This window comes from Chinchilla lanigera, unplaced genomic scaffold (assembly GCF_000276665.1).
Source record: "Chinchilla lanigera isolate Chin_1 unplaced genomic scaffold, ChiLan1.0 scaffold00018, whole genome shotgun sequence".
Taxonomy (NCBI): Eukaryota; Metazoa; Chordata; class Mammalia; order Rodentia; family Chinchillidae; genus Chinchilla; species Chinchilla lanigera.
In genome coordinates, this window is record NW_004955419.1 from 4,242,823 (window position 1) to 4,257,168 (window position 14,346).

The window sequence follows — 14,346 nt, forward strand, 5'->3', positions numbered from 1 at the left end:
TGATGAGGTCACATTTGATCCTGGGGCGGGGGGAAACAACGTTTTTTTGAGACCTTGTCTCACTATGTAACCCAGGCTGGATTCCCAATTGTGGGCCCAAGTGATCCTCCTGCCTCAGCCTCCTAAGCATCTGCCATCACATGATTATAATTAGACAGTCTTTTTATGATACTATATACTATGGAGCAGAATTTATGAATTCATTTGAATGTAAAATAGACCAGGCTCTACAACCTAGTCTTAAGAACACTTCCAAATGAATAGTTTCTATTTTTTCCCCTTTAGGTCTGTTTTTGGTGACAAAAACAGTCTGGAAGCTTAGATTTGATTTGTGCATTAACTGAAAGAGATTCATAAGAATACTTTGGGTAGACTAGAGGAGAAGTAGATTCCATCTCTGCAGGAATTTACTGTCTAGTAGACTATAAAGGTAATGCATGTTCAGGATATTTTGATGGCTGTGGAGCAATGGTTCTGCCAAAGCATCTGGAAGCTGGGAATGTCTCTGAACACTAGGATCTTTGGTGGTGAGGCTACAGTGTAACCACATTCCTATAGTTTCTTGTTCTTTGTTATGTGAAGCCAGAGATGTTAATAAAGTTAACACAAGTGGTACGGAGAAACCTAAATGGAAAGTCTTGGAGCTGCCCCTAAGGAATATCATCTTTTAGGCTTGTTTTAGATATGTGCTTTCTAAGATTCTCTATGATTCATGGGCTTTTCAACCACTTGCACAAAAAGGTCACTGCTTTCATATTTCTTCGTAACTTGGCAGTCTGGGGTTGTAGGTGGAAATGTAATTTTCTCATCCACAGTTATAAATTCTGAATCGCTTTAGACTCTTAACTCACGGGAAGTGATTGCTGGCACGATGGCAACAAAGCACTGTGCAGAAGCTGCTTTCTTGAATTGTACAACAGGATACCGTGATTGCCGTGAAATGTAGTGATTTTGATAGACTGCGTTACAGCTTTCTGATTCATTGGTAGATTGAGAAAGTACAGACGTGTCCCAGATTAAACATCTGTTTATTTGTATATGTTTAAAAGTGTCTCATGGTTGACATTTGGCTGGTTTAAGTGTTCTTCAGGTACAAGGTAGGCAGAAATCACCTGGCACATAGTAGTTCTTACTTCCCAGTGTGTTGTTATGTCAGATTTATCACCTTTGCTAAATGTCACAACCTTGCTTTTAAAAGAGTTTGCCAAACCCACTCTGTATGTAAAATATGCTCTTCTATAATAGCCATGATCCTGAGATCCCCCTTTTTATTAAATATGCTTGTGTGGTTTTAGTCTAGCCTCCCCTATTTCCAGAAAAGAGTGAATATCAGAAGGGAATGAGATTGAATTGACTTCTTAGTGCAAATATACATATTTCAAAACCTTAAACAGTCAGACTCACTTGAAGAATTGAGACACTTTCTGACTCAAGGCTTTTCTTTAAAGTTGAAAGTTTCTTACCACTTTGGCCACTCCCTAGCTGTTATATAGAAGGAATTTATGAAAAATACAAGTTCTTTTTAAGCCATTCTTTCTGAAAGCTGTGTTGTATTACTACTTATCTGAATTCAACCCCAGGAAATGGTAAATTACCCAGTCCTTACACATTCTTATTGGATGTGTTCTCTTCATTTTATTCTAGCTCAAAAACTCCCTCATAGTCTGGGCATGGTGGTGTATACCTATAATTTTAGGTGTCTGTGAGTACTGTTGGATGGTCTTGTTTCTAGTAAATTATACAATGATTATAACTAAGCAGACTGAGTTTGCTTTTGAGAGATACAATCTCTGTCTTGTCTTTAGTCTCATATACTTAGTGAGTCCCTGTTGCTCCTTGGATGCACCTGCAAATTAGCATCATCATCATCCATGCTAAGCTGCTCTCTCATCTGTACATGTTGTCTATTTCCCTTTGCATTCGAACTGTAAGCTTCCCTTATGTGTACACTTCCTGATGGCCAGTGACCCAGTGACTCTGCAGTCACTACCCTCCATAAGACAGCCAGAGAGATCTTTCTAAAACCTAAATTAAATCACACATTTCTTTTTAGTCGAAACACTTAATTGGTCCTTGGTGCCCTCAAGATCTACCCCAAATTGCTTAATTTGAGTTAAAGACCCATCACCATTTGATCTTGACCCCAGCCTTATCAACACCTTCATCAAACTTCTAGCCTTATCTATTGCCACTTCCTCTTACTGCTCAAGTCATAGAATGCCTCAAATTTCCCAGCATGCTTTACTCTTCCTACTGTATATTTTCCCCAAACTGTTTTTATGCTTGGAATTTTTTCTTCCTTTTTGTCCCCCTACTCCAACACCAATACAGTTTTAAGTTCATTGTTAAATGCCCAGCTTGTATCATCTTTTCTGTGAAACTTGCCCTGATTGAATTAGGCACTGTGCCCTCAACTCTTGGAGAGGACTTAGAACATCATTCCTTACATTCTGTTGTTTATATGTCTTGTCTCTTTGTCATTCTCTAAACTCTTCAAGTATAGAAATAGCTATAGAAGTGTTAGCAGCCCCTCTTACAAGCTAAGAGAAATTAGGAGCTCAGTGAACAATATGAAATATGTGAGCATGGACTTTGGAGTTGTGGTTAACATCATGGATTTTGGAGCTGACCTGCTTTGTTTTGAATGTCAGGCCTGCCATTTATTATTTTGGGATTTTATTTTATCCCTTGTAGACTAAAGATGGTCATAGTGAAATCCTTATAGATTGTGATGAGGGTTAAGTGCTTTGAAATGTATGACGTGTAAATAGCAACAAAACAACAAAGCAACATATAAAGTGCTTAGAATAACACTTGGCATCTCATAACCAGTAATTGTATTATTATGCAACTTTACTAGAGGTAGATTGGAGAAGGTAGCAAAGCAACCTTGTTTTTCTTTCTTTCTTTGTTTGTTTTTGTTTTAAGACACGGTCTCACTATGTAGTTCTGGCTGGGCTTGAACTCAATATATAGCCCAGGCTGGTCTCAACTCATAGCAGTCCTCCTGCCTCAGCCTCCTGTGTTCTGAGATTACAGGCATATGCCACCACACCTGGTGGTAACCTCATTTTGTAGTCTTTATTGCATCAGGTTTTCCAGTTTGTGGTTGGTAAACTCTGCTTATAGAATTTCAGTCCCTTCCTAGGAAGAATTCTGGAGAAATCTTTCCATTCTAAGCCCAAAATGTTTCCAGGACCTGGAACTGTTCCTGTGTTAGGTGCCTCTTCCTTTGGGAGGCCTGATGGGCACCCAGTTGGATGTCTTTTCATTCCAGTGGGCAGGTAAGGCCCTGAGATAATGTTCAGTTCATAAAAGGAATGAGAGCCACAGGACGGGGATAGAATTTAAGAGTGTGGGTAAGGAGCTCACCAAGAATAGCCTCCAAGTCTACTTGGAGTCTTGAAGAGTTGGGGGGTACATAAGGGCTTGAAAAACCATGTGCAAGCAGAATGTAAAAGGATCCATAGCCAGTGGTGACTTCCAATACAGGACAGTAAATTCCAGATTCCTCCACATGGTCTGTAAGGTTCCTCATGACTAGGCCCCTGCCAACCTGTCCAGCCCCCTGTCACACTCTCCCTCACTTCCTCTGCTCCCACCGCCAGACTTCCTTTAAGTTTCCTGAATGTGCCAGATGCTCTTATTCAGTGGTCCTGGCTCTTGCTGCTACTTTTGTCTCCTCCTCTCTGTTCCTCTGCTGACTTCCTATTCATTCCACAAGTCTCAGCTGAAAATGTTACTTTCTGAGAGGTCTTTCTTGGCACTTCCGTCTAAATTCAGGCCCCTGCCATTTTGTCTAGAGCATTCTGTTCTTTTCTCTCACAGCTCCTGTGCAGTTTGAATTAGGTATTTGTGCATTCATTTCAATAGCCTCTGTCTTTCCAGCTAGATTCCAAGTTCCATGACAAAAGGGACCATAGCTTGCTGGGTGATTGCTTTATCCCTAGCACTCTAACGTATTGCCTGGTACTAAGTATGTTATCCAAAGGAAACACATCAGTTTTCTTTTGTAAGACGACTGAAGTAGCCTTGATTTTAGGGGCTCCTTCATCCTGTCTTGTTTGCTAATATGCGGAAACACTTAAAGAAATTAGAAGCTTTTCTTCATGGTTACCTCAAAAATCCAACAACCATGGCAGATATTTGAATCTAAGTCATACAAATGGATCATCTGTGCCCCAGCAAGGAACATTAGTGGTCTGACAGGCTTTCTTGTTCTGATGGGGTAAAAGAGATTAGCAGATGCATAGGAACCTACTTGCTATGTCTGGGTGTGAGACATGTTGAAGACCCATGGGACACGACACAGAATGTTCAGCAGGCAGTTGGAAGAGCAGACTGGGGTTGGGCAGATAGTTCAGAAGTGATTTGAATTTGAGAGTCATTTACTAGTGATGATAGTGGACATGGGAAAGTAGGTAGATTATTAGTAGAGGAGGATGCAGAGAGAGAGAAGGGGGAAGGTAGAATTATGGAAAACACTCTTAAAGAAAAAGATTTGGAAGAGGACCAGAAGTCAAATAGTGACAGGCAGGAAGAGGCCATGTATGTTCTTTGACAGAACACTAGGTAAGTAATCTATGTTTGAGTGAGTGGTGAGTAGAGTACCAGAAAACCCTTTACTTTCTTTTAATATTGCTTTTGAAATACTATAAAGTTGATCTCAGATGGAAGAACTTTTAATAACTTAGAGAACATGAATTCATTTATCTGTCAAAAGAGCCCCAGAACTTTACTTTATAGAAGTGAACTATGAATGAAAGAAGCAGTTGTTTTATAATGAGTTCATGCCACAAAATAGTTGTGAATTCTGGGTGTCAGAAATGTTTTTACTTCTTTGTATTTTTTTGTATTAAAAAACTTCTTTTTTTCTGAAAATAGCATGTTTGTAAGCAGTGGACAATTTTGCAACAATCGGATGGGAATTGTTGGATCCCCTGTGAATGTTGGCTGGCAACATCATTTTACCTTTTAGGAATTTCTAAATGTGAGTTTTAGGCTGTTCATGAGTTTGTGTTACGTTGTGCGACTAGTCACTTTGGTCAGGGTTGGCAACCTACAGCCAGCGGGCCAAGTCCTGCCCAGGACTTTTTTGTATGACCTATAAACTGAGATTTTTTAATTTGACCCCTCTTAAGGGTTATAAAAAATAAGAATATAGGGGCTGGGGATTTAGCTCAGCGGCACAGCACCTGCCTGGCAAGCGCAAGGTTGTGAGGTCAATTCCCGGTACCAGAAAAACAAACAAACAAACAAACAAACAAAAAGAATATGTGTAAATGGCCCACAAAGAGTAAAATCGTTATTGTCTGGCCCTTTAGAGAAAAAGAAGGTGTTGATTCCTTCTTTAGCTTATAAGTTCTACATGAAATGAACCAAAAATGTCATAAGAAAAGCTCAAGTTGTTGCAATTCCATATGTCTTGGATGTTTTGGGGTATTCTTTAGAGATAGTGACTTATCTGTTGAATCTTGAAGAAGGATTTTCAATGGTGATAGGTGAACTTGTTTGATTGAAAACTGTCTTGTGTGACTTGACAGTACATCTGAGGGTAAAGGACTTCCAAACTATGTGGTATCTCAGAAGAGTTCTAGAAAATGGTTAAGCCTGTTCTGGCCTTATTGTGCTTAGTATATCCCTGGCAGCCTCAGGTAAGAGCTTTGTCTTAAAATAAAATTAATGTGGATTTGAATTATTTTCTTGTATTTTGCTGGCCCTCTCATGATACATTTTTTCCTCCTCAGTGCAAAAGATTAAATTCTTGAGTGTTAAATTTTAGAAAACTTGCAGTTACACAATTTTATTTCCATAGTGTTTGGATCACCTGCCTTCTGTCTTTGTAATCAGCGTTATCAGTGTGTTCTCAGTATAAATTTCCTCAGTCTTAAGTCTTTCTTAGATCTTTCTATCAGAATCTGTAAGTTGTGAGAAATAAAAGTTCTGAAATTGGACATGATTATTTAGTGAGACCCTGTCTAATCAGTTGCTAAATAATACTGTCTCAAAAGCAGATTTGATATGTACATTTTGATTTTCATATTCCGCTCACAGTGCTTGTTGATGGTGTCTAATGTCCCCTGGCACTGGATAAATAAAGCCTATTATTTCCTTTCAACATCTCTGCTATTATTCTCCTTTAAGAGCTAATAAGCAGAAGGTTAGGTATATTACCAAACTATGATCCTGTCCATCAGAAGAAGCCAGGAGCCTTGATTAACATGCCTTATTAACTGATGGTTTCAGTTCCTTACTGGTAGTGCTAGGATAATTTGTATAAACCAAGCAGTACAGATTCCTTATTTTAGCACTAAGACTTACAAAGGCTTCTTTTAGCAGCCTTTAATTTTGTACTTATGTATGTGACATAGCCTGTGGCTGTGATAGCTACTGTGAATCTGCAGTTGTTTGGGGATGAAAGGAGGAGGCAGCTGGAAACTCGGTAGCTACATCTAGCTGTCTACCTAGAGAAGGCCTTGATTTCAAGTTTATCTAAACAAGCTCGACTAATCCCAACTATCTAGGGGGATCCACTGTCAAAACAAGCAGCGTGGCCCTGAGGCAAACACAGCTATACAGAAATGAAGGCTGGGGCTTCCAATACTCCGATGACTGCATACTGGAGGCTTTTCTTCCCCCCTGAAAGAGAGTAAGAGAGGTAGAATTTGCATAATGCCTTTTCATTGGAAACTTTTGGAAAGCTGACAGACCTCCAGCTTATAGATCTGTAGCCACAATACAGAGTCTATAGGAGAATCCTTGAATGACCTAACCATATTGAAAGAAAATATAAAAGCGTCCAAGTATAGCCAAGTGAGAGAGGAAAAGAGGCCGATGCATTGTCTAACATCTGCTGTACTTCTCGTTAGTTTTGTTCTTTGCTATTCTGTGTGGACTTTGGAGAAGCCTAAGACAGCCTAACATGAATCCTATAATCTTCCTTCTGAATATTTATGTAGCGTGCCAGTTTCTAAGCTGTCCTTTGCGTTTTCCTACTTCCCCCTCATTTTCATGCTCTCAAATGAGGCCAACATTTCAAAAGCTAAATAAATGTTTGTGAATGTTTATAAAAGATTTGCATAAATTTGTCCTTGTCTCACAAAGATCACTTTTTTCTTATGCCAGTTCTGAAAAAAATTTTTTAAGGTTTCGGTGCTTGTCTTGACAACAAAGTCCTGCATCCCAGAACAATGATTGCTGATTAAGTGGGTATACAATTGTGACTGAATAGGCTTTCAAGATACTGGGTAAAAAGACCTATCATCTGAAGACTGAATTATAGAATTTAGAAAATGTTATCAGAAGTACGTATTTAAATCAGTTTTTTTGGTACTATATCATTAGGTAAGACAAAGAGTTCTTACAACTTAAAAGTATAGCCACCTATGGTTCAAAAAAATTCTCCTGTATAAATTTTAGTAATTACAATGTTTCAATAACTCAGAATATTACCTTTCTTTTCTACATGTGAACATATTTAAAAATAATCCTTCGACTTCTAGGTATTTTTTGGAAACTGTAAGTCTGCCAGTGGTGTGTGTTAATATGGTTACTGGGGTGGTGGTTGGAGGGAATTTACCAGCCAGTCCTTTAAAACATTTGAATGTTCAATCATACCTTGAGAAAATATAAATGATACGAAATACGTGTCAAGGCTTAATTATAGGATACACACACGGCATCCAGACACTTGTGCCACCGATGTGTTTGCTGAATTAATTTATCTTTTAAAATTAGAATGGATTTTTTGGGGTGGCAGGGGAAGTTGTGGGTAGAGGTGCTAATTTAGTTCAGAGATATTTGAAGATTGGCAGGAGAGAGAGGTAACAGCCAGTTATGTTAGTCCTTTGGTTGTATTGGTTTAGAGGTTTAAGTTGTCATTAAGGCACAAACTAGAGCCACTTCTCTGACACAGTTTTTATCACATCTGCTAGGCTTGTGTCCCAAGAGGAGACGTGGAGAGCAGTGAATTCAGCATGGGCCCATTATCGACTGCTTTTTCGTGTGTTGTAAAAGGAGTGAGACCTCAGGGAGGCTTGGAGCCTCCTCCCGTGTAATGTCCAAGTCAGATTTGAAGGACTGGTGGCAGGAAAGCTTTGGCCTTGGGGTGTGAATTCTAAGAAATAGAGGCACAATTAAGTTTAAAAAATTCAAGGACTTTGAGCTTGATAATGAAAGATTTTTTTTTCTAGACTAATGTGAGCAGAAAAGATGCCCATCTGTGCACATTTTTGTGTGCATTTAAAATATTTAAAAGCTGACAGCTTTTAATGTGCTTACAAAATAGTATTTCTATCAGTGCTCTTTTTTCTTTTCTTTTCTTTTTTTAATAGTATCTTCCTGAGGGCAAGTTGCTTTCTCAGTGTGGTTCATGTTTGCAGTTTTACTGTTGGGACCCTATTCTTTTGGTATGTGCTGACTTGTGGCCCCTCTTCCCACTTTTAGAAACACCGATAACATGCAGTTTAGAAAAAAAAAACAAAAACCAGGAATTAAAATGATTAAGGAAATGAACAAGACAAAAATATTTCAGAGCAATACTATTGATTGAGTCTGAGGAACTGATGCCTGCAAGTGCCAGTTGCAAGAGATGGTAACCAAATAATCTGTTCATTTAGGAGGTATTTGACAAGTGTTAAGAATTTTATTGGCATTTAACACTGACCTTATAAATACAGCTCTCTCATTTGCAACCCCTTTACTGTAAGGTTTAAAATTAATAAAAGGAAGTCTTAAGAATGTAGGATGTTATGTGGTACTGTAATTATGAAACAACTTTGTTTTAGGTAGCTGTTTGAAGAAAGGAAGGGATACAACAGGATAATTGCATTAAAAAGTTTTTGTTAGCGCCTGTATTTTTCCTTTGGACCTCAGAGGTCACAGAGATTGATACCTACTTAAAAGCAGTTCTAGAGGTAGCTCATCTGCTGTGGTAAGGCTTCCTTTTCTACACTTGTCTTTGATAATTTAAACTTTATATTGTGCATGTTTATAGAACGTGATGAATTTACTTTTTGTAATTTTACCTTTGAATTACAGCGCTAATTTTAGATATTCGGTATTAAACTAATTACCATAATTATAACATAGGCATGGTTATAAAATTAAAGTTTATAGAAAGTAAACTAGGAGTAAATATTGAATATTTTTACCAAAGAAAGGAAGCAGACTTTGTAGCATTGGAGCAGCATTGTTAGAAACTTGACCCTGCTTTTATGTTCGGTGTTGAAAGGCCTTTCTGTAAAATCCCTTATTCAAAGCCTTTTTTCACTGAAAAAAAAAAAATTTTTTTTTGTTTGGTTTAGCTATAGCATGGATCTTGGTTTTAATTTGACACTTACAGTGAAGGAGAAAAAAATTTACTTCCTGTTTTTACATTTAGGAAACTTCTGATCAACATTCTTGAACTTGATACATTGATGCTAATTAAGCTTCCAGGAACTTCTGCTTTACCCTTCTTAATCAGAAACTTTTAAAACCTTTTGCAGTTTTTCTTGGAGTTCCTGGTTTTAACTGGGACCGGCTTAAAGTAGAAATTTTGTTACCTTTTTGTATGTTTGGATTTTTTTGTGTGTTCTGTTTTTAACTTTCAACTTGAGTTTTAAGATCATCAATCATAGGCTTTTTTTTTAAGTCAATGGCACTGCTCTCAATAGCAGGACTTAGAGGGTCAGCATTTCCCTCATGCAATTAAAAAGAATTAAATGTAGAGAGTATTTTATGAATTTGAGCTCCAAACTGATCTTTTCATCACATACCTACATTTTGAAATGAACAGATAGATGGAAGAAACGCAGGACTTTTCTCGCACCAGCTTCCCTCATTTCTTTTACTGTCTTGCCTTGGACAAGGTAAATTATCAACGGCTCTATCACCTTTAGGCAAGCCACAAAGAGGCTAATTGTGGCTTTACATATTTTAAAACACATTCATTTATTCACGCTCTTTATTTAAATGTCCCCCTCCCCCGCACACATATTCCTCCTTTGAACTATTGAAAATATGTCTCATCTCTCAACATTCTATAACTCCACTGAACATTATAATCAGCGTGCACTTTTATCTTTCAGATGGCATTTATTTGTGGTATGGTATGTGTATCTGTATCTGATTGTCACTTGTTTTCATCTACCAAATAAAACTACATAATTTTTGTTCATAGGTAACAATGAAGCAATGAAAACAATATTTGACATTGAAAGGATTGCTGTTTAGTACCTATACCCCTCCAACCCCCGTCCCCCCAATTCAGGGTGAATTGATTGAGTCTGCTTATGCTTAAGAACCCCCAGCTAACTTCATCAAATTTAGTCTTAAAAGTTTTACTTCCAGATAGGACTCCACAATGGATAATAATATACATTTAAAATGTTACTAGATTTCTAAGAGAATGGCTCAGTGCCAGAACATAATCTACTTTTTCAAGATTGAAGCAAATTCCTTTGATGGGCTTTTTGACCTATGAGAATTTGTATTAGGTAAAATGGATCCACAGTACATTGAGGTGAACCTTGGGTTCATTTCTGAATTTCATTTGCAATCGTATTAGTATCGGGTGTATTAATTCATATTTTGGTTCCTACTAAGAGGGTTGGGATCTTCCTATGGACAGAGCTTTGTAGATATTTTCTTTTCTGCTACACAGTGTAATCTGCTGTTGAATATATCCTTAACTGAAAGGTTTGTACAGCTACCTCCCCACAGCACGGCTTCCCTGCCCCCTCCGCTCCTGTTCCTCCTACATGAAGTATCATATATTTTGTTAGAAAGAAAAGCCCTTTTGGAAATTGCCTATTTCATAAATTGTCTGGTGACATAAAGGGGTTGGATGCTGTATTCTTGTCTCATTTATTTTGAAAACTTTGCTACTGAACTCACCTTAATCAATGAGCTCAGTGTTGTCTCCAATAAGTTATGTGTTGGATATATTGATTGGGAGGGATTTTAGAAAACCCGTCTGGGGTTTATAATGTCAGCAGTGTTTTGATTATGAAAAGAGTTGGAACCTGGGGACATGGAACCAGGTGGCGAATGTCCTAAAGCCAGTGGTGACATGGTGGACTGGTTTCCTCCTGGGATCTGGTTCATGCCCTGCACTTTAACTGTGGTGACTGGCTACTATAGATTCACTTTTTTGCTCATTAAAATGTTAAAAAATCAAACTGTACATAAAAAGATTTGTGAAAATATAAACTTGGGAATTGATCTGGAGAGCTGGCACAAAATCCTCCCCACCCCCTGCCTTAGCAATGAGGTCATTTACATTTCATCAGCTGTGCTGCATCTCTGAGATTCCATTTATACAGCAGTAGTTGAAGTTGTACTGAGATTGGTTGTCTGAAAGAGCTCATGTGGGGGAGAGAACAGGAAAATTGATGTGCACAAAGAAAGTTACCTAGTCAGAGTCACAGGTTTTAGAGAGAAAAAGTGAGTTAAGACTGTTCCCCTGGAAAAGATAATATCGAGAGATTCTAGGACGTTCTGCCATAACCAGAATGCTCCAAATAGATTTAAATCAGGGTTTGGAAGCCCCCTCCCTTGGAGAGTGGTCTTTTGTTTTCCTTCTGACAGAGGATAAATACTTAAATATTTGTATACAAAGAAAGCATCACTATTAAGATTAGTTTATTTTAGCACTTTTTATTTACAAAGAACATTGCTCTTTTTCCTTCATCTTCTTACCCTTCTTTTCCCAAACTTAATTCAGTTCCTACTGAGATCCTGTGCAAACATGCCTAGCACCGAGTAGATGCTCATTTTTGTTTTCCTGTGACAGCACACTACCATCTTGTTTGAGTTAAGTTGGAAAATCCAGCTCTTGCAGTATCACAAACATGAAGAAACATATTGTTATGTACAAACATATGCATATATTTGCCTATAACCCCCCCATTGCTTAATTAGACTTATCACTTCCTTCTTGGGTAAAAGGGAAAGCTTGTGGGAAGTGAGTTAATATTCAGTCTACATTAGATAGTTTGGTATTTGTTCTGATACCTGACAGACGAGTTCAAGGTTGGTTATTACTCTTGACATTACAAAGCGGTAAGTAGTTTCTATCTTTTAGTGAGTAATAAGTTGGGCATATTAGATTCCTTTGACTCTGCTGCACAGCACAATGCTTCCTTGTAGCCATGGGGGTCCTTTCTTGCAAAAATCTTTGAGGCCTTTGCCAGCGCGACTCCAGCATAGAGTAGAGAAGTGCTTTCTGCACCTGAAACTTTTGAGGGGTAAAAGGTAACTGTCTTTGTAGCTGATATGGGCAATGAGTGAACACTTGGTACTGAGTTTTAAAGAATACTTGGTACATATCCTGAAGTTAAGAGGTACTTTATGATGTTATTTGAAACTTCAAATAGGATTTTTGGGGGGAGAGGGATAGAAGTCATAAAACTTTGATGCATGTGGGTTGTTTTAGATTTTATAATTAATTAAAACTGCGGATGTTAAAAATGAGTGTTTTATATGATCTGTTTTCCAATACTTGCCTAATAGTAACATAACATTATGCCCTGAGAATTGCTCTTGATTCTCTATTAGCTGTTGCAGTGTATTTAAACAATTGGTTTAAAAATTATATATATATATACACCTTCGAATGTCACGTTATAAATTAACTAATTTATAAGTAGTGCCTCTTGAGAATACGGTGAGCTATTCTTATTCACCCTTTTTCATGTTTTAGTTTCCTCTTCATTACTCTTTTATGTCATGCCTTAACAGTGCTGTGATATACATAGTACCCGTCTAAGATGATATTAAAAAATAGGATATGCTCAACTGAATTATGTAGACAGAACATGCTCTGGCAGAGCAAGTCAGTGTGCTTTCTGCTTCATTGAGTGAGTTATTAGATTGATGTGGTTTATTTCTTGAATGATAGAACTGGTTTTAAAAATAAATGAAGCGAGAAGCATCAATTCAGTTAGCATTGATAATTCATTATTATTGGTTAGAAAAGTGCTACATTTGTAAACTGATCTTTAATTTATCACTTGGATTAGGATTTGTAATGGGCAGGTTTGTTTTAATTTGAACCAGCTTCTCAGTGACTGAAAAATGTGTTCTTCATTTTGTCTTAAAAGTCGAGATTTTAAATAGTTAAAAAGGAAATCAAATACGTGAAAGGAATACTTTTAAAATTTATGACATTGGTCTATGAACTTATGATAAGCACCAACTGTGGGCTATGCAAGCCTGCAGTTAAATTAAGTCACGCTAAAGAAAATTGTATGAAGGAAGTAGTAATTGTTTGTACCTGTGATTAGCTCTGCTCTATATGTGGAATGTGTCTGTTAGGAAGAATCCCACACAACTGTATCTTGAATCTCACGTGCCAGTGTTTATTGTTGTCTTATTGTAAGAAGATTGTCTTCAGGAATAAGTCTTTGAGATACAATGCCACTTTGTGCCCCCTCCTGAAAAATGTACTTGGTTTTCTGTACCTCTTTATTTGTGAAAATGACATTTAAAAAGCTAGTTTGCTTTGGACTTTCATAAATTATAAGCAGGTAAGTATACACAATTATAATAATGATATTTAACTAAAAATAGTGCTTACTTCCAGTGGCTACAGTTTGATTCCAAAATCAATTTATGCTAGAAATGGCAACTTTTTTTAAAAAATAAAATGAGTGTATAAAGTTTAAAACTCTAAAAATGTAGTTGACAGTGTTCAGGGACAATTATCTTCAAGTTGGCTTTCTGTTCTGCTGTGATTTGGCCTATTGATGTTAGGAAGCGTTGTCTAATCCCGGCCCCCTCTGTTCCTAGGTAACAGGCAAAAACAGTGCCAGCAACAGCGGCCCTGCCAGGCCAAACCCATGTGGCTCGGTGTTATTCACTCTGATCCATATGGTCAGGCTGGAGATGGTCCCTGGAGGGGTGTTAACACTCAGCAACCCAACCGCCTCCCTCCCTTCAGAGCTTTCCTGCATGGCTCCTGCTGCTTGCCCATGTGTGATTCTTGATTAATTTTTCATTTTTAATGAAGTTTGATCATGTTTATTATTTCTCATGATTGACTGCCTGGTACTCCTCCCATGTAATTGATAAAGCCCATATTTCTTAATCTGTCTCCTCTTTCTTCAGGGTAAAGTTGCTAGATTGTGTGCTGTGCTTAATGTTAGATTTATTGGTCCCATTAGATGTATAAATTATCTCTTTTTCTCTCCACAGGAAGTTCTACAGACTTTGACCAAGTTTTGTTTCCCCTTCTATGTGGACAGGTAGTGTCAGATTTTCAAACTTTATTAGGAAAAAAAAGTGTCAGTAAACCTGCTATAGAAAATAAAAACCATACCATTCTTAACATTCTGTCTGTTTAACCATGATTTAAAACACCTA

General features: G+C 37.6%; 1 protein-coding gene across 2 annotated transcripts in view; it reads left to right on the top strand.

Annotated features, from left to right (window-relative positions):
* Dennd1a (DENN/MADD domain containing 1A) overlaps positions 1 to 14,346 on the top strand; it is a 484,908-nt gene that overhangs the window by 122,728 nt on the left and 347,834 nt on the right. For both annotated transcript variants that reach the window (XM_013513192.1, XM_005382503.2), the window contains exon 4: positions 14,179 to 14,228. In XM_013513192.1, coding sequence (XP_013368646.1) covers positions 14,179 to 14,228 — 50 coding nt within the window. The remainder of the gene's footprint in view (positions 1 to 14,178; positions 14,229 to 14,346) is intronic.